General features: G+C 45.7%; 2 protein-coding genes and 1 long non-coding RNA gene across 11 annotated transcripts in view; 1 reads left to right on the plus strand and 2 right to left on the minus strand.

Moving 5' to 3' along the window:
• Window positions 1-27170, minus strand: part of LOC125724048 (tripartite motif-containing protein 16-like) — an 80960-nt gene that overhangs the window by 4727 nt on the left and 49063 nt on the right. The window lies entirely within an intron of this gene.
• LOC125724042 (tripartite motif-containing protein 16-like) overlaps window positions 1-27170 on the minus strand; it is a 178415-nt gene that overhangs the window by 4419 nt on the left and 146826 nt on the right. The window contains exons 1-5 of one of the 8 annotated variants that reach the window (XM_049000969.1): window positions 13609-14086; window positions 4411-4506; window positions 3630-3863; window positions 3299-3458; window positions 2688-2747 (exon numbers count right to left, since the gene is read on the minus strand). The exons of 1 other annotated variant lie outside the window; for it this stretch is intronic. In XM_049000969.1, coding sequence (XP_048856926.1) covers window positions 2688-2747; window positions 3299-3458; window positions 3630-3863; window positions 4411-4506; window positions 13609-14064 — 1006 coding nt within the window. In that variant the 5' untranslated portion in view covers window positions 14065-14086. Of the gene's footprint in view, window positions 1-2687; window positions 2748-3298; window positions 3459-3629; window positions 3864-4410; window positions 4507-13473; window positions 14087-27170 lie in introns of those variants that run through there. 6 more of the 8 variants (XM_049000961.1, XM_049000963.1, XM_049000964.1 and 3 more) reach the window with 6 other exon arrangements.
• Window positions 5234-12053, plus strand: LOC125724094 (uncharacterized). 2 transcript variants are annotated; one of them, XR_007387141.1, is made up of 4 exons: window positions 5234-5672; window positions 8758-8915; window positions 9331-9957; window positions 11665-12053. It is a non-coding gene; the product is annotated as an uncharacterized LOC125724094 (long non-coding RNA). The 2 variants fall into 2 exon arrangements; XR_007387140.1 differs by lacking the exon at window positions 5234-5672 and having other exon boundaries at window positions 8680-8915.

The following is a 27170-nucleotide window of genomic DNA, read 5'->3' on the forward strand; positions in this document are numbered from 1 at the left end:
CATGGGGTTTCCTCCGGATACTCCAGTTTCCCCCACAGTCCAAAGACATGCTGAGGCTAATTGGAGTCGCTAAATTGCCCATAGGAGTGCATGTGTGAGTGAATGGTGTGTGAGTGTGCCCTGCGATGGGCTGGCCCCCCATCCTGGGTTGTTCCCTGCCTCGTGCCCATTGCTTCTGGGATAGGCTCCAGACCCCCCGCGACCCAGTAAGGATTTTCCGGTTTGGAAAATGGATGGATGGATGGATAGACGATGACAATATGGATACATGGATGTCAATGGCTCGGTGGTCAGAAAATGGTGAAGGTATAATGTTTGTTTAAATATTTCCTAATTCATTAGAAATAAGCCAAAAATCAGTTTGCGGCTGATTTGAAAAGGTGCTACTGTTTTATCTCTTGTTTAATCTCTTCCATCATTTTTTTCTTTTTTCACAGCCTGTCATCATGACTATGTATAGTTATTGCAGTCACTGGATGATTAAATAAAACCAGACAGTAGTAAAACTGCATGTAGTTCATACTACACGGTAAACAAAACAAGTCGGTTTGCAGCTCTACTCAAAGCGCGTTCGTCAGAGCGCCTTCTTGACTCCCTCGTCCTTGTACAACATTTAATGCCACAACCTCATACTAACAAGTGAGATTGGAAACGAAGGAACCGACCAAGATGGTTTTCTCGCACTGCCCCCTGGTGGACATGACCTTCAGTCCTCCAGATAGATGTAAACTACGCACGCAGGTGTAGGCGTGTCGTGTGAAGTCATGGCCCTAATGCACAGACTTAGGAGATGTTCAGTGTCACAACCAGTTTGGGGAAGACTGTGATTGCCATCTTAGGACAATTTTAATGAAGCAAACGTAAAGGAAGGAAGCCCCCCCCCCCCCCCCCCCCCCCTGCCCCGGACCTCACTGCCCATAGATACCGTAGCTCACACAGGATAAGGATGCAGATAAAAGGCCTTGATGAGCTGTTACTGAGTGATACCAAAAGTTCCTGCTATCCAAACAAAGCAAGGGCAGTTTCCCAGCTTTCAGCATTACAGTGCATGATGACATCTAGGACAGACTGGGCCCTAACCCCCCCGCCCCCCACTTACTTGGTTTGGATCCCCTGCTGTAGCTACAGCCCACACTAGGCAGTGAGGAGCAGTCCCAGTGTCAGCCATTCCTGCTCTGACTGACTTCAGGGGGAACAAAGTGCATCAAAGCCCACAGCTACTCTCTCTCATCTGACTCCAGTTGTGTGTCACCTACACACTGGGTCAGACAATGTGTTTAATACGTTAAACTGATCTTTACTGAATATCAGGTCTGTGGCTGGAAAATCATTATTAATGACTGATTTTATTATCAAGATAAACCTTGATTTTTATGCTTTAAACTGAAATGGGGTCAAATGAAAACTATGCAGCAGCCCTGATCAAACCAGCTACTCCTACTTGCCCTTTATCAGTGAGACTAGAGCACTTAGGGAAGGAGGTGGAGCAGCCGCCTTATTTAATGGGTTTGAATTATTTTTACAAGTCAGGCACTACTTTCTGTCAGAAGGGTAATTATGAATCTGAATGAACAGAAATTACATGTGGAGTTTCTAAAGGGTCCGTTATTGGCAGTGGGCAGTGGTGGCTTAATGGTTGTTGGATTGAATCCCCGACCAGCAAGGCACCACTGAGGGACCCTAAGCAAAGCACTGCTCTCTGGGCGCTGAATTAGCTGCCCCTTGTTATGTCACCATGTCACATATGGGTTAAATGCGGAGGACACATTTCGGTGTTGTACACTGTGTGCTGTGGTGTGTCAACACTGATCACCAATTACAATTCTAATCCTCACTGAGCCTCTTTGTTCAACATCTACATGCTTCCATTTGCTCAGATTACGGAACACTATAAAATCTCTGGAACACTTAAGGCCATGTTGTTAGTAAATTCACAACAAATAATAATCCATTGTTATGCATTATAATCATGGCTTTAAATATTTATCAAAAGGCATAACACATTATGGGCATGCTTATTATGCATAATGAATTATTTAAGAAGCCCTCATTTTTAATGCACTATAAATACCTTCATAATGCATTAAAATGGTCGGTATAAGCATTAAGGATGCTTTGTATTGCATTATGAAGGTATCTATAGTGCCTTATAGTTGAGTGTGTCATAAAGCATTCATAAAGCATTATAATGATGGGTATAATATGTTATGCTTTTTTATAAATATTAATAGCTGTGTTTAGAATGCTTTATGACTGCAGTATAATTAAGCAATGACATATGAGAAGAGAACAATGAACGTGTTTGTAAGTCCCACACCAAAGTTCCGAAGTACTGACAAAGTATCCCAGCTCCAATGGTGCTTTTGGTACTGGAACGTCTGGTACTGGTACTTGACCGGAAGTCAATGGAAAAGGGAAAGAACCAAAAGTACCGTACCTGGTGCAGTGGAAAAGCACCCTGAATAAACTTGCCTTACTTAGCAATTGGATTCAAAGTCTACTGAGATAAAAAGCTCATGTAAATGTGAAAGACCAGGAGGCAGCGGGAGAGAGAAAGAGAAGCTCCACTAGCAGAAGAAAATGAAACATAATAAAACACAATAAAACATAATAAAACACAATAAAACACAATAAAACACAGTCCACCTCATACAGGGAGAGAGAAGCGAGTGTGTGAACAGACTCACATTGTAAGAATTCTGCTCTGGTCCTGGGCACTAATACTGGTAGGACAGTGTCTTTGGTAACTAGAAGGAGACAGATAGAAACAGGGATGTGAGTAAAAGGAATTTACTTGTGGGAGATGGACTTCACTCACTGTGGAGATAACAGCAGTAGGGTATTATCATTATGAGGGACAATAACAGGCATTTTAACAAACTGCAAATCATGGTAAATTACACATAATACATATTTTTGGTTTTTGTAATGTAGAAGAAACATGTTTCATGTAATCTGGGTTTTGCAGCAGGTAGAATGTGAGGCTCTTTCACCAGTTATCACAAAGATTTAAACTTATTGAAAACAAACTGACTTGGTCACACAAATGTGAGGCTGACTGCACTGCATGCTCTCTCTGCATGGTCTACATCAGGAAGGGGGGTGGCCAATCTTACCCGCAAAGTGCCAGTGTGTACGTAGGTCTTTGGGGTAACCTTTTGGTTAGCTGTTCAACCCCAGGTGTGAGACCCTTCAGCCAATCAGTCCTCTAATTAGTAATCCAGCAAAACCCCACAGACAGCCCTGATTGGCCAGCCCTGGTCTATATTAACATGAACAGACTAGAAAATGTATTAACCTGGGTGATGGATCTCTGCCATTTTCATTCTGCAAACATTCTCCAGTTGATCTTTCAGTTCAGAAACCGCCTTCCTCAAATTCCCAAAATCAGATCTTGGACTGACAGAGATTCTGGGTCCAAATCCAGCTTCAGGAGTGACAGGAAGAGCCTGGCGCCTCTACAGACACACAGTCTGATTAAACAGCTTCATCAATACAAATGTGTATTGCAATCTAATTAACAGAACCATTAATATCTGACCAATGACAGACTAGTTGAAATACCAATGACAATATGCATCCATTTGAATACTCTGGTTTTCTTATTGCCAAAGTAGCTGTTCTGTTACCTGGAGGAAATGGATGTGATCCTCTGTGTGTGAAAGCTGCTCCAGCTCAGAGTGTCTCCTCTTCAGTTCATCAATCTCCAGCTTCAGTCTCTCCATGTCTCCTTCAGCCTGACTCACTGCAGCCTTCTCCTGATCTCTGATCAGCTTTGTCACCTCAGACCGTCTTCTCTCAATGGAGCTGATAATCTCAGTGAAGATCCTCTCGCTCTCCTCCACTGCTGACTGTGCTGAGGTCTGTTGGTAATACAGGGAGCAGTGGACGGTAAATTACAATTGGCCCCTTTTGAGACTTTGTGAGCTGACAGGAGGTATAAAATCAGCACAGGACTGGGGTTTGGAGCGTCACCATGCTGGATGGCTCAGGTACTGAAACCCAGCCAGCACTGATTGGAAATGATCACTCATTAAGCTCATACACTGTCAGCTGCAGGGATTTGGCAGAGACTGGTGGCTGTATGGGGCAGGTTGGTTGTCACCATGAGGTCTCAGTTTAATAGGTGACTTTTTTAGTGTTTATTTGCATTATGCTGGGTTGTGAAAAGTTGCATTTTTCTCAGATGGGCCTTTTATGGTATTTTTTTAAATAAATAAGCTACTACTGCTGCAACACTAGGTTAAACTCTGTAATCTAGCAACTTTATCCCACTGACCCAGAATAACCCACAGCAGCATTAATTTGATTAATCCACGCAAGTCTGTAAATCTGCAATCTGTTGAATCTGAAAGAAGATTCAATATGATCACAAGCCAGCTGTTATCTTCTCCTCAGGTTCATACTCACTGTGAATGAGGCCACAGCCTCTCTCAGCTCCTGCAGCTCCTTCTCTCTCATCTGAATTCTCTGCTGAAATTCCCTCTGTGTTTCACCCATTTGTTTCTACAGATAGGAAACAAGACGACAAAACAAGTTTGTTTCATTAGCTGAGATCACATTCATTAATCATCCTACCCAGGGTGGACCCCAGCCTTGGGCCCTATGCTGCCTGGGAAAGGCTCCAGGCACTCCCCCTGACCCTGACCTGGATTACCGGTTAGGACATGGATGGATGGATGGATGGATGGATAGATGGATGGATACTCATTAATGATTTATTGACTGTGGGTATGATTCAATGGACATAGACCCTTTGGTCCTGTTTCCACCTGGTATTAACATGCGTCCTGGGTGATCCAATCACAAGTGGACAGCGCTAATTACCCAGGATGCATTGAAGATGCATTGAGATCCGATCACTCAACCCACATTGGGAGGTGGTCTGGGCTGCATATGGCTACATTCTTATAGCAATGTGAAGGCGAATGTGTCCTGGGCTGCTCTGCAGGACCAGCTACTCAACTGATGTCCTATTAGATTGATGTCAGATCGCATGTCAGTTGAGAATGGGCCACTGTGTAGTAAACGGTATTCTGAACAACAATAATGCAGGGGTGCATGCGCGAGTGCTGACCCGCGGCAGTGACATTGTGTATGTTTGTCTACTTCTTTGCATGATAATTATATTTGACAATACGCTGATTAAGATTGCTATACTTATTTTTTGCCCTTGTAATAGTTTGGGATATTGTAAGCGGACATGGAGGAGAAATGTGTTACTCGAGGCATGGCGATCCGGTATCCAACGCTCGTGTCTATACCAGGGAGGAACTACTGAATCTCCGGTATTCCCTCAAAGGACCTCCGAAATTTCCCCTTAGCCCTCCTGGAATAATCTATCCTCGATGGAGCATTAAGAAGGAGGTGGGATTCGGAACAGGCTTAAACGCCGTGGAAGCCGCTTCCCCCTTCCGACAGTAACTCTTTCCAACGTGAGCTCACTACTGAACAAAATGCATGAACGTGCTGCACTGATAAAGTACGATAGGGATTTCAGCAAGGCTAACCTGATCTGCTTTACTGAGACATGGTTGAACGAGGATGTCAATAATATCAGTTTAGATGGATATTCTCTAGTTCGCTGTGACCGGGATATAATACAGACGGCAAAGCAAACTGGAGGTGGACTGTGTATGTTCATAAACTACAGCTGGGGAACAAATTTCACGGTACGTGACATTGATTGCACCACTCATTATGAATTAAAGACTGTTTCATTCAGACCGTATTATTTACCTCGTGAGTTTGGTCAGATAACAGTGATCTTGATGTATGTGCTGAGGCCAGACTTTAAACTCGCGGCAGAGAGGATTGCTGCTAAGTATTATAAGGCTCTACATTACTCTGCTGATGATCCCGTCTTCCTACTGGGAGATTTTAACAGATGTGATGTCTCTGCATTACTGCCTAATTTGGAACAATATGTCACATGTCCTACAAGAATGAACAGAACTATAGATTTATGTTACGGGAACGTGGAAGGTCCTTATGCTTCCCGGTCCCGCCCACCTTTGGGACTGTCAGATCACAACGTCATCCACCTTTTACCAAAGTATCGACAATCCTTAAAGAGAACTAAACCAACTGTTTTGCACTGTCAAGCCTGGACAGAAAGCTCGGTGGACATACCGAGGGGCTGTTTTGAGGCAGCGGAATGGGATTTGTTTCTAAGCGATAAGGACTGTCAGAGCAATTATGAACTATTAAATGACACCGTAACTAGCTATATTAATTTTTGTGTGGACTCAGTAATTGGAACAAAAGAAATTAAAATCTACCAAAATAACAAACCATGGGTTAGTAAGAAACTTAAATACCATCTAAATGTGAAGAAAATATCTTTTATGCAGGGTGATTTAGGAAGAATAAAGGAGCTGACAAAGGACACTAGACGATTAATAAAAAAGCCCAATTGAATTATGAAGACAAGGTTGAGGAGAAACTGAAGAGTGGAAAATCATTGGACATAAACAACATCAACTCTCCCACCTGTACTCACAGATTTTGACAAAAAAGGCACAACAGGTCTATCAAGATTTCACTCAGCCACTTCACTGTACCTTCCAATCATCAGGCAGGAGACTTGTAGTCCCATTAGCTAGGAAAAAAGGCTACAAGCGGTCATTTATCCCATTGGCTGTAACCATCCTGAACAAAGACTATTTTTCTTAGATAAATTTATTAGCAGCTAGTTTTATTTTATTGGTATCTTATGTATTTTGTTTTAAATGCATTTATTTATGTTAACTTTCTCGCTTGGAGTAAACTGGACTGATACTTTTAGTTGCATTGACATATGTTCATTGTGTATAGTGTTGCTTGTATTGTGTGTTGAATTCGTCACTGTCAAAGATGAATTTCCATCTGATGTAAATTTGATGGACATTAAAGATGTATTCTATTCTATTCTATTCCATCTTTTCTCCTGCAATACTGAAAAATTAGAATCTGCTGGGATGTTGGTTTAATATTTAATATCCTCGTGTGTGCCACGCCCCCCTGATTATCCACGTGTGCTTCCTTGATCGTACCCAGCTGTGTCTTGTTATTTTGATTTGATCCTGTCTTTTTAAGTCTAAGTCTTGTCTGTGTCCCTGATCTGTCATTGATGTTAGTCGATGTTCGTGCTTCGTTCGCTGATTAAACCTCGAGTTCTGCCCTGTATCCTGCCTGCCTGCCTGTCCGTGCGCTACCCGCTTTTCGGCGAACACAACAATTATTAGTCATTATTGTGTCCAAGGTTCAGTTTAATTGTATGAATACATAATATCAGATTTGGGTGAGGGTATTACCCAATAATCTGTATAATTTTCCCAGTATGGAGACCAAGAAACAAATGATTGATGAGGCTTTGGTCAATATGCACAACCCTTCACCATAGTGGATAACGCTGGATTTAGGGAGTTTGTGGGCATCCTGGATCCAACCTACATTCTCCCATACAGGCAAACATGAAAGGGTTTGGTGACAGAAACATTTAAGATAGAAAAAGAGAAAGCAAAGGAAGAGGTGAGAAAGGCCAAAGCAGTAAGACTAACATCTGACATGCGGACATCCATACATATGGAAGCTTATTTAGCAGTCAAATGCCATTTTATAAATGATAAGACTGAGCTATCGAATGTATTATTGGGAGCCGGAAAATTCCCAGAGCCAGTTGGAGCTGCATTGGTCACTCTGAAGACAGAGCTCACATAGCATAATGACACTGGCCACACTGCTGGGTCCAAGATATAAAACTGCAGGTTTCTGTAGCCAATCTAATGCTCAGGCTGCTGTACCGAACTAATAAAGAAGCAGATGTGACATATAAGACAATTAACCAATAACAACAGTGCAAGGAAAACAGGCAACAAGTGCAGTAACTTATATTAATGAACACAAGACTAGGAAAACTCCCACAAACACTGAAAGTAAGAAACACACACAAGGAATTCAATACTTAGAAAGTACAGAAACATGTGGAACATAATAAAACAAGGGACAAGCTTCACAAGCAGAACAGAGAACTAACAAACACTGGGAAGAATAGAAAAGCAATAATTAAATGAAAGAGGTGAGGTTGGTTCCTGACCTGCCTCAAACCCATGACCAGCTGGTCCCAGCCTCTATGTCACACACTCATCCCAATGAGCCAAATGCAGCCATGTGGGGAAAAGGAAGAACACACTAGGGCCAAAGACAATGAGAGGACAAAGGGGATGGACAGCGATGGCTGCTGGCCACACGGGGAAGAGACACAAGGACAGGCACTGAGACGAAGCTTCATTATTTATGTCAAAGCTGCTCCACGCGTTATTAATATTAGTGAAATGTGCTGGTAAAAATGACATGAAGGTAAAATTAAAGTGTGTAGGTAAGATTGTGTGTTCAGTAGCCTAGAAATGGATGTGTGAATAGAAACATATAATAACAGTGTAATTGTTTATGTAGTTTTATATTGGGCTGTCCGGGGGCTTGAATTCCTGGTTAGATATTCAGTCCCACTCCAGCCCTGACTACTTTTACTTCACTTGTTCCAAGTCAGACATATAATTCAGCATATCAGACAAAACAATGAACCTCTTTGTTAATATTTTCATAAATTTTGAGCTTCACTGGTTATCGTTAAAAGCCAAAATATTATCCTATGGCAACCAACACAATGCATTAAAGGCTGAGCCCTTTAACCTTGAATAGAAAAGTATTAATCTACGTATTTCTTAGTACTGAAAGACCTTTTTTAACATGTACATTTGTACTGTGTTGATGCAGGTAAGGTAAGGTAAGGTAAGGTACGGAGGTAAGGAGCACACACTGAGTACAGTGCCTTACCGCACCCACCACACGACGAACCACCTCAGGGATGAGAACCTGAGTGCAGCCGTGCAGTGGGTGACACCTCAGCACCACACCAGTCCCAATGGAACAGTGTGAGTTTTATCCGGTGGCTGCAGTGCCAATCCTGCAAAACACCTCTTGATGCAGTATAAATATGCATGTGGATAATGTGAAAAGTTAAACTTTATTGTGAAAATATTATTTTATAATAATGATTGTCTAATGAATATCGCAACATTATTACGAAACTTAATACGATATGTAAATTTTAAAATTATACATGGAAGGCAAGTGTTATTATGAAATATAATACCTTTTATGAAATTATTTAAAAATAAAAGGATACATTATTGAAATATTCATCATTTTATTTATATTTTTTGATATACTTATTTATTTTATTTTGAGTATCATGGTGTTCCGTACAAACATCTCAGGCGGTTTTGTTACCATAAAATGTACTAATAGCTTCTGATTTCTTCCTGTCCTTCTTTTAATGTTCAGCAGATTCTGCATATGTACGTTACTGTCGAACCTCGTTACTACGTACAAGACGGGATATCAAAAACATGTACGTTATAAGCACAGAACGTTGTAACCACTTAGTGCAAGATGGATGAAAGAACTCACGAAATATCCATGTAAATGATCAAACTTTAATAGAACAGACCCTTAAATTGACTACAAAACAAACGAACACATTATTACTTGTTAAATAATTCAACAAAGCTCATTTGGATCCTTGAAATTTTCCTTAAATTACTCACGATTACTTAGTGCCGGCCGGCGATAAACGGCAACGAAAATACACAACGGCTGGTCAAAATGGATTTTTAAAATAAACATTCGCATCCAAATTGGCATTTGGCCTGAAAATATTAATGAAATATTGGTCAAATTAATTATTTCTGCTTTCGTTTTGGAGACATTTTGACACGTGCTGAATGACAAGAGGAAAAACGTACGGGGCGCCCTGCTGTTATTACCGGAGTCCGGCCGTGACGGAATAAAGCCAGCATTGCCAAGCAACGCAATAGACAAATGTGCATTGTCGGGCGAAGATCGGGTAGATATAGGTAGATGCAGCGACACAAGTTGTGGTGGGCGGGGAGAGCGCTGCACGTTGTAACGATGGTTAGTTTTCGTATTTTCTCTAGAAATTTGGATGTTGTATCGAAGTTTACGCTGTACGCTGTTAACAATGGCTGCTATTGGAATAATACATAGGCTAAAAACGGGAATTAGAAACCTGTACGTTGAAAAAGTGAAAAAGTTGTATCCGGGGTACGTAGTAACGAGGTTCGACTGTATTTACGTGCTTATTTAAGTTACTTTGGAAAGTGAGATCCAGTTACAAACGGATGGTCAAGATGGACGTGGAGACGCATGTTAGAACCGGAGCTTTTGACTGAAGGTGTTTTAATAGTAACAATAATTGATACTTTCACTGATCCATCCATCCATCCATCCATTTTCCAAACCGCTTATCCTACTGGGTTGCGGGGGGTCCCGAGCCTATCCCAGAAGCAATGGGCACGAGGCAGGGAACAACCCAGGATGGGGGGCCAGCCCATTGCAGGGCACACTCACATACCAGTCACTCACACATGCACACCTACGGGTAATTTAGCAACTCCAATTAGCCTCAGCATGTTTTTGGATTGTGCGGGGAAAGCGGAGTACCCGGAGGAAACCCCACGACAACATGGGGAGAACATGCAAACTCCACACACATGTGACCCAAGCGGAGACTCGGGTCCCAGAGGTGTAAGGCAACCGTGCTAACCACTGCACCACCCCACGTTTAAAATTTATGCTTTATAAATTAGGATTTTGCCATCTTTATCATTTGACTCAACGTTGGTAACCTTCCTACACAACCTAACATGGTAGTTAGAAATCTTGGCGTTCTTGTCGATTCAGATCTATGCTTTGATGCTCACATAAGAAGTATTACTAGAACTGCATTTTATCATCTACGGAACATAGCCAAGCTTCGTAAGATGCTCTCACTTAATGATGCAGAAAAACTAATACATGCCTTCGTAAGTTCCAGACTGGATTACTGTAATGCCCTCTAGATCCTTGCATAAACTTCAGATGGTACAGAATGCTGCAGCCAGAGTTCTAACAAACACTAAAAAATTTGATCATATTACACCGGTCTTATCCTCTCTTCATTGGCTGCCAGTTAAGTCTCGAATTGACTATAAAATACTGCTATTAACTTATAAAGCACTAAATGGCCTTGCACCAGAATACCTTAGTGAACTGCTGACCACATACAACCCTCCACGCTTGCTTCGCTCTCAAGCCATGGGATATCTGTTAGTGCCTAGGGTAGAAAGAGCTACGGCAGGCTGCAGAGCTTTCTCCTACAAAGCTCCTCTGCTGTGGAATGGTCTTCCACCGGATGTGCGGGTTTCAGGTTCACTCTCAATATTCAAGTCCAGACTAAAAACACACCTGTTTAGTTTAGCGTATAGGGACACTAGTTCTAGCCCTAGCTAACTCTTCACTCCCAGTCAGACCTGTAGTGTGAGGTGTAGAGCTGGGTGGGGATCGGTGCCATTGGCTTTGGATGAACTGGATTGTCAGTGCTGTCACTCTAGCTTTGCAATCTCTTGTGGAACTGGAGTGCTGACATTTCAGGGACTCCCCATGCCGGCATTCCCACTTGCCTCGCCCTCCTACTGATGCTGCCATAGCCATATCTGCCGGAGCTTGCAGATTGCACTTCATATTGTACTCACCTAGCTTTTAGCACTGCCAATAGCCTCCTCTACTATGCCTAATTGTACATTTTATTTCCCCTACTCCTCCTGGGGGTGATGCCTGGAGACCTCAATCTATCAAGATATCCAGCACACCCGACCACCACCAGTGACGTCCCTGCATCCAGCTCGCCGTTCTGATCTTCCATGTATGACCCGCTGCCTTACCTCTGGTTGCCTGGCAATTGGAAGAAGACTCGGCTTCGGCATTGGCTTATCTTCCTTGCTCTCCTCTCTCTATTTGACTATCCCTGCCGGCCCCTGGAGGATGGGCTTCCCCTTTGAGTCTGGTCCCTCTCAAGGTTTCTTCCTTCTAGGGAGTTTTTCCTTGCCACTGTCGCCTATGGCTTACTCACTGGGGGCTTTGGGTGAGGATACTGTAAAGCGCTTTGAGACAATGTAATGTTGTGATAATGCGCTATATAAAAATAAATTTGTTGTTGTTGTTGTTGTTGACTCTCTGCCAGCCCCCTGGAGGACGAGCTCCCCCTTTAAGTCTGGCTCCTCCCAAGGTCTCTTCCTATGTTTCTCCTTGCCACTGTCACCTCTGACTGTCTCTCTGGGGACTTTGAGCAGAGATAATTTAAAGCGCTTTGAGACAATGTAATGTTGTGAAAATACACTATAAAACTACAAATTTATTCTTTTTTCTTTAAACAGTTTTTTAAACTCCCCCCCCCCCCACAACTGGCACTCTGTCGGTGAGAGCCAGCTGGCTGCAAAGGACAGCCACCCATAGCAGTACCCAGAGAGCTGGGGGCTAAGGGCCTTGCTCAGGGACCCCCAGATAAACCAAGGCCAGGCTTGAACTGACAATCTTCTGATCATAGGCAGAGAGGCTTAGCCCACTCAGCCACAGGCTGCCCCAGAACTATCACACTCTGGGGGTTTCATGTTTACTGCACCATTCTCAGTAAACTCTACACACTGGAGTGTGTGAAATTAAAATCCCAGGACGGAGGCTGTTTCTGAGGTGATGGAGCCGCTACTCTTATGCTGAGCTCCATTTACCTCGGAGGTCGGAACTCGGAGCTGGGAATGACGTCACAGACGAGTTAAACACGTTCCAGTGCAGCCAGGAGAGCAATTTAGCAAAACCAGGGACCGGTTTCAAAAAGCAAGATTTCTTCCTTAGCCAGATTACTTGTTGGATTTAATGTGTCCCAGTTTAAATGGCCTTTTTCTTCATTGACTTATATTTAGCCCGACAAGCTGTCTGGCTAAGCAAGAAATCCTACTGGCTGAAACGGGCCCCATTTCCAGCCTGGCTAATTGTTAGCCATTGTTAGCAATATCAGTTGGTAACAACACATTCCATGATATTTTGCACCCAAAAACACCATACAGTAGCAACACCTCCACAGATAGCAGCTATACAATACTGTGTGTATGACTGATTTAATGAGCTAAAAATAAGACATAAGTGCTAATAAACAGTATAAAAGTACAGCTTTAGCTTCTGCTGATAAAGGGCACGGCCATCTTGAATTCTGAGGTCAGGGTTCTGTAGATTCCTCTGACTTCAGTGGCCTGTACTACTGTGGCCCTAGTGAGTTCTTCTGTACTATGAAGGGTTACTGGCTTGTCGGGGTAACTTGTCGGATTTAAGGTACCACAGTTTAAATTGACTTCATATTCGTTCACCTACATTTTTCCCAGACTACCTTAAATCCGACAAGTTAGTAACCCTGCTAGTAAGACCGGATAAGCAGGTCACGACAACTTTACCGAACCAGACTTGTTCTGAGTGTTTCGTAGCAATTACACTAACATGTGTTAAGACAAAATCCATTTATTTAAAAGTAACTTTTAGATAATAACAATAATTGATACTTTCACTGATCCCTTTGGGGAAATTCTTTTAAATTAGCCTTACCTGTATCTCCGCCCTTCCTGTAGCAGCTGAGACTGTATCATGGCCTCTGTGTTCATACATCGAACAGAGATAACAGATACACTGCTGGTCGGTACGGCAGTAGATCTCCAGGGGTTTGTCATGCTGGGAACAAACCTTGTCCTTCAGATGGCCGATGGCATCAATGAGCTTGTGCTGTTTTGCATGGTGGAGTTTATTGTGAAGCTGCAGGTCAGTTTCACAGTAGGAGGCCAAACACACCAGGCAGGACTTGACAGCTTTGTGTTTTCTCCCAGTACAGACATCACACTCCACATCTCCAGGTCCAGCATACTGGTCAGCAGGAGTAGCTGCTTGTAGTCCAGTCTTCTTCAGTTTCTCCACCACTTCAGCCAGCATGGTGTTTCTGCCCAGAACAGGTCTGGGTATGAAGGTCTGTCTGCACTGGGGGCAGCTGTAAACTCCAACATGATCCTCCTGATCCCAGCAGCTCTTAATGCAGCTCATACAGTAACTGTGTCCACAGGGAATAGCCACTGGATCCTTTAGTAGATCCAGACAGACTGCACAACTGAACTCGTTTACATCCACTGCAACTCTGGCTTCTGCCATTTTACCACGAACACTGATAGGATTCAGTTTAGTTTTCTCTCACAGTCGTCTGTGTGTGACAGTGGGAGGAACTTTCTGCTTGTCAGGCTGCAGCAGGTGTGGTTTTGGGCTGAGGTCAGACTGAGAAGAGCAGACTGGGCAAACACTGGAGCTGGAGTTTATGAACAAAATAGTACATTATATAAACTGTACCCAAAGCGAACATTTATTTATCTTTTATGAGAATAACAGCTACTAACATTGTTTTTCTGTATACAAACTATAATCCTACTCTTTGATTTTGTACAGTAGATAGAAATTATGTATAAAGGTATAAGAGAGTAGATCAACTGAGAATGAATTTCTGTGTCTGTTTAGAAACATTTTTGGGATCATATGGTTTCAGGTGAAACATGCAGGGATGTGCAGTTATAGACAAACTGTGTCAAAATTAGACAGAACAAGCTTTGACAAGTGCTGTCAATCCACAGATTTGATTTTTACATTATTCTATATATAATATTCATGAAAATAAAGTGTGTAGCACATATATGTCATTTCTTCCTTTTCTTTCTGTGTGTTTGTGCTAGGAGTGTATTTGTGTCAGGAAGGAGAGTCAGGTGACCAGGTTCAGAGTGAAAATTTTTATCATCCAAAATAATTCCATACTCTAATAATGAAAATTTATTCTAGATATTCATTGAACACTAGTCTCATATTTAAGCCAAAAGTTAATAGACCAGCTTCAGCCATCCCCACTAACAGAAAGATCATATATCAAAAAAGTATCCAACCTATGGGGCGCCGTTTGTAAAGGTAGCAAACATTTATGTACTTGCCACTTTTTCAACATTTAGTGCAATTTTCTGACATTTAGCTAGAAGTCAATGGTGTTGTGGATCATTAGGTTTTTTTGCTGTGTAAATTATGTTCAAAATTGTTTATCATATATAAATATAAATGGTCTGTCTATATATAAATATAAATATAAATATAAATGTTAAATATAAAACTTAAATGTACATTCAGAGCTTCCCGATGTCACAGTGGAAGGTGTACATGATGTTGCTCCCGGCTGTGTAGCAATACCATGTAACGCAGCGCGAACACCTGCCAAAACGGCACGTTCTATGGCCTCTAAGTGAGCAGAATTCGCCATGTTGTCCCGCATCAGCCCTAACCTGCGCTCTCGTCGGTACCACCCATTTTATGCAAATGAGCGTGGCTAATTTGCATACGTTCTCAACATTTAGATTTAACATTTATATTTAAGTTTTATATTTAACATTTATATTTACATTTATGGGGCGGCATGGTGGTGCAGTGGTTAGCACTGTTGCCTCACACCTCTGGGACCTGGGTTCGAGTCTCCGCCTGGGTCACATGTGTGTGGAGTTTGCATGTTCTCCCCATGTCGTCGTGGGGTTTCCTCCGGGTACTCCGGTTTCCCCCCAAAGTCCAAAAACATGCTGAGGCTAAATTGCCCATAGGTGTGCATGTGTGAGTGAATGGTGTGTGAGTGTGCCCTGCGATGGGCTGGCCCCCCATCCTAGGTTGTTCCCTGCCTCATGCCCATTGCTTCCGGGATAGGCTCCGGACCCCCCGCGACCCAATGGGATAAGCGGTTTGGAAAATGGATGGATGGATATTTACATTTATATTTAACATTTACATTTAATATTTATATATAGACAAACCTTTTATATTTACATATGATGAACAATTTTGAACATAATTTACACAGCAAAAAAACCTGATGATCCACAACACCATTGACTTCTAGCTAAATGTCAGAAAATTGCACTAAATGTTGAAAAAGTGGCGAGTACAAAAATGTTTGCTACCTTTACAAACGGCGCCCCATACCAACTAATTCCAATTACCGCTTATCCAGTACAGGGTTATGGGACACACACATCACAGGAAGCACAAGGCACAAGGCAGAGACACCCTGGATGGGATGCCAGTCCATCACAGGGCAAACACTCACTCACATGCTGAGGACAATTTAGTGACACTAATTCACCAAACTGCATGATCTTGGACAGCAGGAAGAAACCTGAGGAAACCCACAGGAACATGGGGAGAACATGCAAGCTGTACATGCAGAACCAGGAGTGGGAACCACACCCACAAGCCTGGAAGTGTGAAGTGAGAGCAGCTGGTCTGAAGTCCTGAAGGGAGCTGGAGCGCCCTTTCTTTGGAACAGTGTGGAGCCGTCCTCCATGACTGCTTATCCTGTACAGGGGCGTGGGGAGCCTGGAGCCTGTCCCAGGTGGCACAGGGCAGGGGACACGATGGACAGGATACTAGTTTATAGCAGAGCACAAACTTACACATAGAGACTCACACTAAGGGCAGCTTAGAGATCCCAATCGGCTGATCGCAGTTTCATGTTCTCCAAAGTAGGAGGAGAAAGCCCACATTGGAAGAACATGCAGACTTCACACATACAGCAGGAGGGACAGGAAACAAGCCCAGAGACAGAGGTTACACCCCGAGACCCCACACCCCCCCACAATCACACATACTGTTAGGATTTATTTAAAAGTTACATTATAATACTACAAAATTATGACTGACTATGAACTTCATATTCCAGAACTGTGTTGGAATTTATGCTGACGTTAAGAATGTTACCTTACAGGATTTACCTGTTTCTGTGCCCTGTACCTACAGTAAGGAGCTGTGATCTCTGCTCCTTCAAAGCAGACATACTCACTCACATATGATTACAGTTCTAGTACTTAGCAGATACTGTTACCGAAAGTGGTGAACAAGTGAGGCAAACATGACACTGCAAACATGCCGCTGTCAAGGTGCTGCCTGGGCACTAGTGCAGCTAGGCTGGTATTTCTGGGCTCCACAGACATGACTGGTGGTTGGTGTCGTGGTCAACGGGATGAAAGACTCGTGCAGCAGGTGTTTGTCAGATAACAAACAGGGACTTACTGGGATCAGGATGGGAGGCTATGGAACAGGCAACACGTAAGGCACAACATCAGTGATCAAACTGGGGAACACAGGACCAGGAAGCACTTAAATACAGGACTAATGATGGAAGAGACTGGAGGCAGCTGGGAGTGTTTAACACGAGGGCTGGAACGAGACGTGAGACCAACAAGCAGCAAACATGGCCTGTTAGAGCCACGTCAGGGAGGAGGCGGGATATTTAATTACATTTTTATATAGCGCCTCACAGAGTCGTCCCAAGGCACTTTACATAGATGTGTAGTGATACATTACAACATCATTAAAGACAGAAATACACAACGGGAAGAAGGAAAGAAAGATATTAAATAAAAAGCCAGATGACAACGGAGGAGAGGAACCAAAAAACCCCAAGTAAGGAGAAAAAAAGACCTCTGGGGGTCCATGGACAACTGGCTGCCCAACCCCCCCAGGCAGACTAATATTACTGAGAACAGAAAAGAGTGGAGCTGCTTGCTAAAGGCCGGGTGTGAGGTGTGATTAAAGCCTGTCAATAAGCCTGTTCTCCACGCTGGCCTGTGTAGGGTGGCACTGAAGGCTGCACCCAGGATGACACAGTTAGCAGGTCCAATTCGCAGTGTCACCCCTCCATGGGACTGAACCAGGACTCCAGCTCAGATGGTGCCCCCCCCGGGCAGCACCTGGAAATGTGGGGAGGCAGAGTGCATGGATGGTCAGAACATGCGTTGACACATAAATGGACAAGCATAGTGGATAAAAATGGCATAGCTTAATGTGACAGTACCCCCCCCCCCCCCCCCAACCTACCAAAAGCATGCGCTCCGGCCATGAAGTCCAAAGGGGTTAGACAACAGGGATGGAACCAGACTGGACTCTGGACTAGACAGGGGACGACAGAACAGATGGTAGACAGGACAAGGCCAGACAAGACTAGACAGAACACTGGACAGACAGCAACACCAGACATAAGACCAGTTGCAGGACACCACTAAGGACATGGAGCGGATAAAGGAAAAGCTAGGAACCACAGGTACAGCAGTCCTGTCAGACCCCAAAACAGGACGGACAGGTGGAGGGTCAACAAGAACAGGGGCACAGGATGCAGAAGACAAGGAGAGATACAGGTGGGACAGAGCAACAAGACAAACATTGAGGCACAAAATGGAATAACATGGGGCATCCGGGGAAGCCAGGCGAAGATTCGGGGCTGGGGACCCTCCTAGGCCCCTTTCCAGGTGAGGCTGAACTCTGCCGAATCACAGGACCAGAGGGTCTGGGAGGGCCAGCAGGGCAGGAGGACATGAGGGGTTGGGAGGTGATGAGAGAACCGCAGAGCAGTAGAGCAGCAAGGAGACAACAGAACAGGAACAGGAAGATGACAAGGGACATACAGGGCAAGAGCAGAGACTGGCAAACCCTCTCTGGGAGACAGACATTCTGCCTGCCGCTTTCTTGGGCTCCTGTTGATACTGGTGACCAACCCAGAAACTGGGACCAGAGTAACCGGAGTCTGGGATGAAGGAGGGACCCACATATCAGGACCCAGGGCACTCTAGCAGGACATCCTCTGGATCCATCTTCTCTGGGCTGGTGGCAGCCTGCAGGCATGTGCCGGTGGGACGTCAGGATAGAAAGTGGGCACGAGCAGACCGGCTGGAGATGAGCTGGGCACCGGCTGGACATCTGGGGACATTGAGGTGGGTGCTGGCCAGGCATCAGGGGACAGAGAGGTGGATGCTGGCCTGACATTATGGAGCAGTGTGGCAGGTGTCGGCTGGTTACCAGGGAACCGTGTCAGATTCTATGAGAAGCCTAGAGGCAACCAAGGCCTCACCTGTGTTGGACACTGTGGGTGTGGCCTGGGGTGCCCTTTCTGGGCCGGGAGCCTTAAGTGCGGATGTAACGACTGCAACGGCTGGCTCTCCTGGGCCAGATGCTGTAGATGCAGTGTCTTTCAATCACGAGTGCGCTTCCCTAACCATTAAATCACCACTACTCACTACTATGTGTACTATTTAAAGAGGCAGTAGGGTCTTGTCCAGCCAGCTGACAAAACGTTTCCACATTTAAATGGAACGAAGGACGGTAGGAAACATCTGTATTGTGTGCAGACTTCCTATAAAACCATGTTGAAGCAAAGTCCGACCTCTACTGTGATCCAGCACTCTGACAACCATAGAACTAGGAGTGAAGCCTGTTCTTCTGTGTTGGAGAGCTTTGGGGAGCATGTTTTGGCGAACATGGGGACCACAGTAAATCCCGGAGAAGCATCATGTTGTCAGACTTCAAGTGACAATGAGGAGGCAGGTCGCCCTACGGCAAACGACATGGAGTCGGCGGGCACCTTTTCTCCAGAGCACCCCACCGCTGCGGGGTTCAGCACACTCACTCCATTCCAGAGGGCCCTGAGGATCTCTGCTATAGCTGTCACACCCTCCACCTGGGAGTCCGGGAAGAGGGCGGCTATGCCCTCTGTCAGAGATGGGCCATTCTCTCTGGGGAAAGATGTACTGCGGCCTGAACCAGTGACATTAGGTATGCTTGACACAAGCAGCAGTGATCGGCTGTAGGGACCTGGGGAATCTACTGGGGCTTGTCGAGTTCCATCATTCTGTCGGGTGCCTGGATGAACGACTCTGGGAGCAGGTGATGTCAGACAATAAACCGGGATTTACTGGGATCAAGATGGGAGGCTAGGGAACGGGCAACATGGAGGGCACCACATCAATGGGGAACACAGGGCCAGGAAGCACTTATACAGGAATAACAAGGGAACAGACTGGAGGCAGCTGGGAGTGTTTAACATGAGGGATGGAACGAGATGTGAGACCAACGAGCAGCAGGCATGGCTTATTAGAGCCACGTCAGGGAGGTGGCAGGGCATGATGTTTGGGGCTATGGTTAGGGTTAAGATTAGGGCTAGGGTTAGGTTAGGCTTAGGTTTAGGGTAAAATGTTTGTGGTAGAGAGTGGTGAGTAGTACAAGGACACGACTTCACCACCTGGGGAATTTCACCACAGGAAAAATTACTCTAAATTAAGAGCACACAAGTTCATTTACTGAATGGAGCTGGACGTGTTTGTACTATTAACAGTTTGTTGAAAATATAAAACAAAGAAACAAGACAAGCGCTTTAGCATCAATAACCTTAAAAAATAAACCAGCAACCAGCCTTTGACCACCGGCTGACAAAATGCAAGCAAGAAACAGGTGTCCGGTGAAGTTGATCAAAAGGGGGAATGGAGTCCCCTAAACTAACACACACACACACACACACACACACACACCTGTGCTCCACCACACTGATCCCCACACAAATATACTGCACACGGTGAAAGTGTGAACACCACCACCCCAGACCAATCAAATCTTAGTCAGACAGATCAATCGAGGCAGCCACTGGTATACAAACAAACGGAAAACAAAAAGAAAATACCCCAATCTGACCAAGAATCCTAGTGTTGAAATCTATGAAGAGGGCAAACAATGAGTAACAGAATACAGGCCGTCACACATGTATACTATCACACAATATACCCAATACCCCTTGGCACCATGTTAGTGTGAATGGAGTTTTCACTCCAGCCCTGAGGGATTCAGAGCAGACACAATAGATTGTGAACCCATGTGTGATTTACAGTGAAAGGTGACTGAACACAACGCACAGCCTCTGTTATGACTCCACTGTTCAGCATGGTTCAGCACCATCTATATTTCTATTATTTTACAAGGTATTTTACTTGTGGTTTTATCCATACAGAGGACATGAGGAACATGCAGTCTGCTAAGTCATGATGTTACCTTTTGTTAGGTGGCTACATTTACATGCCTTAACGCAATTAAGATGTTTTCATGTAAACAGATTCATCGGGGAGCTCATTTATAAAGGCTCTGTGTGACTGAAAAAGACGAGAAGCATTCATACATTCATTTATGGGAAGATTTTAGGACTTACAAAGAAAAACGGTTTGTGAAAAAGACGCACATTTTGTTAACGAGGTTGAAAGAGATGCTGTTTCAACAGAATCCTGTAGAGGGCACTGTGTATGCTAAATCGAAGGCTCCAGGAAGGTATTCGGCATTTATAATCATAAACAATAATTCAAATATTTGTGGCCACATGGCAATTGGCTCTGATATTAAAAAGTTCTTTAAAATGAAATTGTTTGAATTCGTGTACTGAGTTGTATGCTGTTTGAATATTCAAATATTTTTATTAGATATTTCACCTTAAAGCCCTCTGAAATTGGTCCTCTTTCATTAATACCGACTTACAAACAATGTTTTTCCTGCCCAGGTTAAAGGCTTCTTCTCCACACTCCCTGTACGGGGGATAGTGCTCACAGCGGCACATGCTGTGCAGTTTACAATAAAGACATTTTGAAAATACAAAATAATGTATGAAAAAAATGATTAAGCTGTAACACATACATTTATTTCAAATACAAGTTTCACAAATATCCCTGTAATGAAAATGGTGAAATTACCCAGGCTTAATGTGATATTTCATTTGTAACACATTTGTTCTCCAAACTTCTACATTTTTAACCTTTGGCCACAAGATCTTCTTCTTCCTGCCAGAATCTTTCCTTTCCTGTGATCCCTCCTCCCCTCAAGGCACAAGGAAGACACGCATCTCGGCTCTTCTCTGTCCTGGCACCTAATTGGTGGAATGAACTCCCCCTAGATGTCCGAACAGCTGAATCCTTGACTGTCTTCAAGCGACGACTCAAAACATTTCTTTTTCAGAAATACTTGACGTAGAACTTCTATATTCTTTCTCGACTCTTATTCTGGTGTGTTTTAAAAAAAAAAAAAAAAATTCTGCACTATGTCACGCCCGGCTCGTCCGCTCCTCCTGTGTGCCACGCCCCCTGCTTACCCACGTGTGTTTCCCGAATTGTACCCAGCTGTTTCCGTTTGCTGTCATTCAGTCTGGTGTATTTAAGTCCTGGTCTCCCCAGTTTGCCTGGTCTGTCATTGATGTTAGTGGCGTTACATGTCTCCTGCTCCCCGTTACCTCATTAAACCCCCGTTTTCCTGTTATCCCGCTTGCCTGCCTGCTCCTTCCATGCCCTACCGCACGATCGCCGCTTACCTCCGCGACCGGTCGTGACAGAATGACAGACCGGAAAAGGAGGAAGCAGAGGAGAGGGAAGCCCCTGCCTGAGCCCATCCGACTGGGCACATGCTCCCTCGCCGACTCCTGGTCTCTCGCTGAGGACGAGAGAGAGGGGCTCGTCCAGGGCTCCGTCCCTGACCCGCTCCATAGGGGAGTCCACTTCCTGGTGAGAGTCGGGGCTTCCAGCAGCGACGAGGAGGACTTTCCTTTCTCGTTTCCCGAGCTGGAGCCGTTCGCTCCGGATGAACTACCGCCCCTGTACCGGTATAATCACCGGCCCGAACACCTGGCTAATTGGGGAGGTATTAGGGCCGTAAGGGACTCGATACCCCGGGTCCCGAAGAGGACCGCGCCCGTCTCCCCCTCCCAGGACGTGCCAGTTCTGCCTGCGCTAACAGCGCAGCGCCAGCCTCTGCAACCTGCGCAGCCGGAGCAGCCATCGCCGCTGTCCGTTAGATCTGCGCAGCTTCCTCCACCTGCGGCTTGCGCTCCCGCGCAGCCGCCATTGCCGGCGGACCCCGCTCCCGCGCAGCCGCCATTGCCGGCGGACCCCGCTCCCGTGCAGCCGCCGCCGCCTGCTGCAGCTCCCGGGCAGGCGCCCCCACTGCAGCAACCTGCAGCTCCCGAGCAGGCGCCCCCACTGCAGCAACCTGCAGCTCCCGGGCCGGCGCCCCCACTGCAGCCACCTCCTGTTCCTGACCGCGCTCCTGTTCCTGACCGCGCTCCAGTTCCTGCAGAGGCGCCCCCTCTGCAACCGCCTGCTGCAGCTCCCGGGCAGGCGCCCCCTCTGCAGCCGCCTGCTGCAGCTCCCGGGCAGGCGCCCCCACTGCAGCTAGCTCCTGTTCCTGACCGCGCTCCTGTTCCTGACCGCGCTCCTGTTCCTGTCCCGGCGCCCCCTCTGCAGCACCCTGCAGCTCCCGGGCCGGCGCCCCCACTGCAGCACCCTGCAGCTCCCGGGCCGGCGCCCCCACTGCAGCCACCTGCAGCTCCCGGGCCGGCGCCCCCACTGCAGCCACCTGCAGCTCCCGGGCCGGCGCCCCCACTGCAGCCACCTCCTGTTCCTGACCGCGCTCCAAGCCCTGACCGTGCTCCTGTTCCTTCTCCCCCTGGGACAGTTTCTCCCTCGCCCCGGCGAACTCGACCCCGACCTGGGGTCATGTCTGTGTCCCGTAAAGGGAGGGGACACAGACGCAGGGCTGGGGTCCCGCCCGCCCTGCCCCCTGGCTCGCCCTGCCTCGCCTGCGCTGGGGCTCGGTTGGCGCCTGCGGGTCCTGGCCCTCCGGGTCGGCTGTCGCCTGCGAGTCCCTCTCCGGTGCCTCGTCGCCCTGACTCGCTCCCCCCTCCGGTACCTGGTCGATCGCCTGGGGGTTTCCCGACGGCGGCTCCTCGGTCGCCTGCGGGGCCCCTACCTGCGGCCCGTCGGAGGACGTCGCCGCCTGCAGCGGCTCCCCCCCTCGCCTTGCCTTCGCCCTGGCCCCTTCCAGCTCCCTCGTCCCCTTCCCTGGTGCTCCCTCCTGCTCCCTCCCTGGCCCCTCCGCGGGTCCCTCGCCCTGCCTCCTCAGCCCCTTCTCGGTCCCCTCCGGCTCCGGCCTCCCGGCCGCCTGCGGCCCCTCCGGCTGCTGCCCGTCGCCCGCTGGGGCTCCCACGGGCTCCCCTTTGTTCCCCCGCCTTCTCTCCCTTCTCTCCTGCCCTGGTCCCTCCTTTGTTTGCTCCTCCTCCCATCTTTCCTCCTTTCTCCGTTCCTCGTTCCTTTGTTCCTCCCGTCTCTGCTCCTCGTGTTCCTCCTTCTCTCCCGTCCTTCGCCTCCTCCTGGGCGCGCCCGGTGTAGCGCGCCTTTGGGGGGGGGGTTCTGTCACGCCCGGCTCGTCCGCTCCTCCTGTGTGCCACGCCCCCTGCTTACCCACGTGTGTTTCCCGAATTGTACCCAGCTGTTTCCGTTTGCTGTCATTCAGTCTGGTGTATTTAAGTCCTGGTCTCCCCAGTTTGCCTGGTCTGTCATTGATGTTAGTGGCGTTACATGTCTCCTGCTCCCCGTTACCTCATTAAACCCCCGTTTTCCTGTTATCCCGCTTGCCTGCCTGCTCCTTCCACGCCCTACCGCACGATCGCCGCTTACCTCCGCGACCGGTCGTGACACACTACTCAATGGAGTTCTCAGAGATAGTATTCATAGCTTGGGTCCTTATTGAGCTAGCATCGGAAATTCATTGCAGAGTCTCGAAGCACTTATGTAAGTCGCTCTGGCTAAGGGCGTCTGCCAAATCCTGTAAATGTAAATGTAAATGATCCTCGGTTGTTGGAATCTGCTCTGCTGCTTGGAAGTTCCCCGGGGAGTTAGTGTTGGGGGGGGTTCTGGTGGAATGTGACCATCGGCAGTCATGGGCTGGATAGCGCTGTGGTGCTCAGCCTGGCTCTGTGCCCTTCTAGTGGCTCTGTGCCATTCTAGGGGCTCTGTGCCCTTTGTATGCACAAATATTTTGCACACATGACATTACCATGCAGGGGCGGCATGGTGGTGCAGTGGTTAGCACTGTCGCCTCACACCTCTGGGACCCGGGTTCGAGTCTCCGCCTGGGTCACATGTGTGCGGAGTTTGCATGTTCTCCCCATGTCGTCGTGGGGTTTCCTCCGGGTACTCCGGTTTCCCCCCACAGTCCAAAAACATGCTAAGGCTAATTGGAGTTGCTGAATTGCCCGTAGGTGTGCATGTGTGAGTGAATGGTGTGTGAGTGTGCCCTGCGATGGGCTGGCCCCCCATCCTGGGTTGTTCCCTGCCTCGTGCCCATTGATTCCGGGATAGGCTCCGGACCCCCCGCGACCCAATAGGATAAGCGGTTTGGAAAATGGATGGATGGATGGACATTACCATGCATATAGTATTTCTTGTATATTACAAAATACAAAAACACTGATCAAAGTCTTTAGAAAAAACAATTATACACAATAAGTCAAATATGAATTATAAAATACAATTTTCCAGTTAAAATACTTTTTTTTAAATATATACCTCAGAAATTGCACATCCCTGATTATGCATTACTTTCATGCTTGCTTGAAACTTTTGTTATCTTTACTGTATCTTTACCCTCTTTTAAGACACGTTGTCAATGTTAGCTTTCATCCTCTGCAAGTATTAGAATGTAATATACAATTTGCAGTTAAAAAAACTGGCAATGCACCAATATGGCAGCGTTAGACAATTGCACAAGCGTACCTGAGCTATTGTGACACACATAAAATGTATGATCACTTTATTATTGGGAGATTTTGTATTTTACCTGAATGACTTTATGCAGTATGTGGTACCTCAGAACTCGAACTTAATCCATTCAGAGCTCAGGTTTGAATCCTAAAAAGTTCGAGTTCTGACCGAATTTTCCCCATAAGAAATAATGGAAAACCAATTAATTGGTTCCCGGTCCCAAAAAATTACACGTAAATATGTTTTTTTTTTTTTTTTTTTTGTAGCACTTAAACACAAAATGAACAGGATAAAACAAGAATAGTATATACTGTACTAAACACATCTAAGCTCATTTATCAAAACAGTAATTTGTAAAGCAAGAAAATCAATATATCCAAACAATGTGTAAAGTTTTTTTAAAAAAAACAACAATGTGTCCTGCCCCGTCCGCTTCTTCCGTGAGCCACGCCCCCTCGTTAACCTCGTGTGAAATCCCCGTGTTATGAGCTGTTTCTGGTTCTTGTCATTAGTCCTCTGTATTGAGTCCGCGTTTCAGTTTCCCTAGTACGATCATTGTATTGTCCATCTGCGGTTTGTCTGCTTTTCCTGTAATTAAATACCGTATTTCCCATCTCTGCTCATGCTTCCCTGATTTAGTGCATGACACAATGACACCTTTTTATAAACCCAGGCACAGCTCTACTACCTTGAGTCATACTGTACTAATGGTTTGTATTTAATGCAGGAACAAAAGCAAAACATTTTAAAAATGAGAAAAAAATTGAGTGTACAATATGAACATTGGAAAAAATGCACGAATAACACTAATAGTAATATTTTTAAAAAGCACTATCAACAAAAATTCACAGCGAATGCGAGGCTGAGACTGAAGCGTTACGCTTTGTTTCCGCTGAGAGCCGTGCCGCGCGACTCATTTCCCCGCGCGTACAAGTTATCTTTTGGTTCGACTTCTGAGGTTCAGATCGAGTGCTAGGTAATTTTTTCGAACTGGTTGGTTCGACTTTTAAGAAATTCGAGTTCTAATGAGTTCGAGTACCGAGGTACGAATGTATATATTATTTTTATTAAAGCTTTAAGTTTTCTTAATGTAACAGACATTAATTTTTGGACCCACTTCGCACGCAGCCTGGTGCCTCTCCTTCATTTTGTCGAGCGGAGCTGTAGTAGGCAGAAGCACTGGTTTCGTTGCTTCATCTTTTCTCCTGTTTTATAGGTTTGTGGGGCTTTTAGGCTTATTTTGCCGTATACAGATAACTTAAAGCGTCCAATCAATCTTATGATTGATTGTGTAACGATAGCGAGCGCGTTTGGTTACTTATTAGACCACTGATGTAAACGGGCGGTTTGGCTATCAGTTAGCCAACCAAAATGGCGCCGCCCGTTAATGAAATATAATTTTATTGATGGCTTCAGATTTCGTTTGGTTGTGTTTATGTTAAGGGTGCAGGCGCCGCGTAGAAACGCTGTGTTTGGGGGTTATATGAGTATAAATGTGTTGAAAATATCTCAGACGTATGCAAGGTTTTTTTTGTTCAGCCACCAGCTCGTGCAATACAGTTTCAGTAGTAACAGAAGATGTTGGCCGTGTGCCAGTTTTCTTTATTTTAACTGCCATGGTGGATGGTGGAAACTACTTTGTAGTTTTGCAAACCCGTGACTGGTACCAAACATACGAAGTGTTAAAAGGAACAGTACGAACTGTACATGCAGACTTATTGTTACAGTACTGTTTTATTATTTATTTGTTATTTGACTTACAGTTTTAATCCTTGGCCTAAGTTGCCTGTGAAAATGACATTAAGATATTGTAAAGAAAATGCAAGAAAAGCTGTATGGGGGGAAAACAAA

Source organism: Brienomyrus brachyistius, unplaced genomic scaffold (assembly GCF_023856365.1).
Source record: "Brienomyrus brachyistius isolate T26 unplaced genomic scaffold, BBRACH_0.4 scaffold54, whole genome shotgun sequence".
Classification (NCBI taxonomy): Eukaryota; Metazoa; Chordata; class Actinopteri; order Osteoglossiformes; family Mormyridae; genus Brienomyrus; species Brienomyrus brachyistius.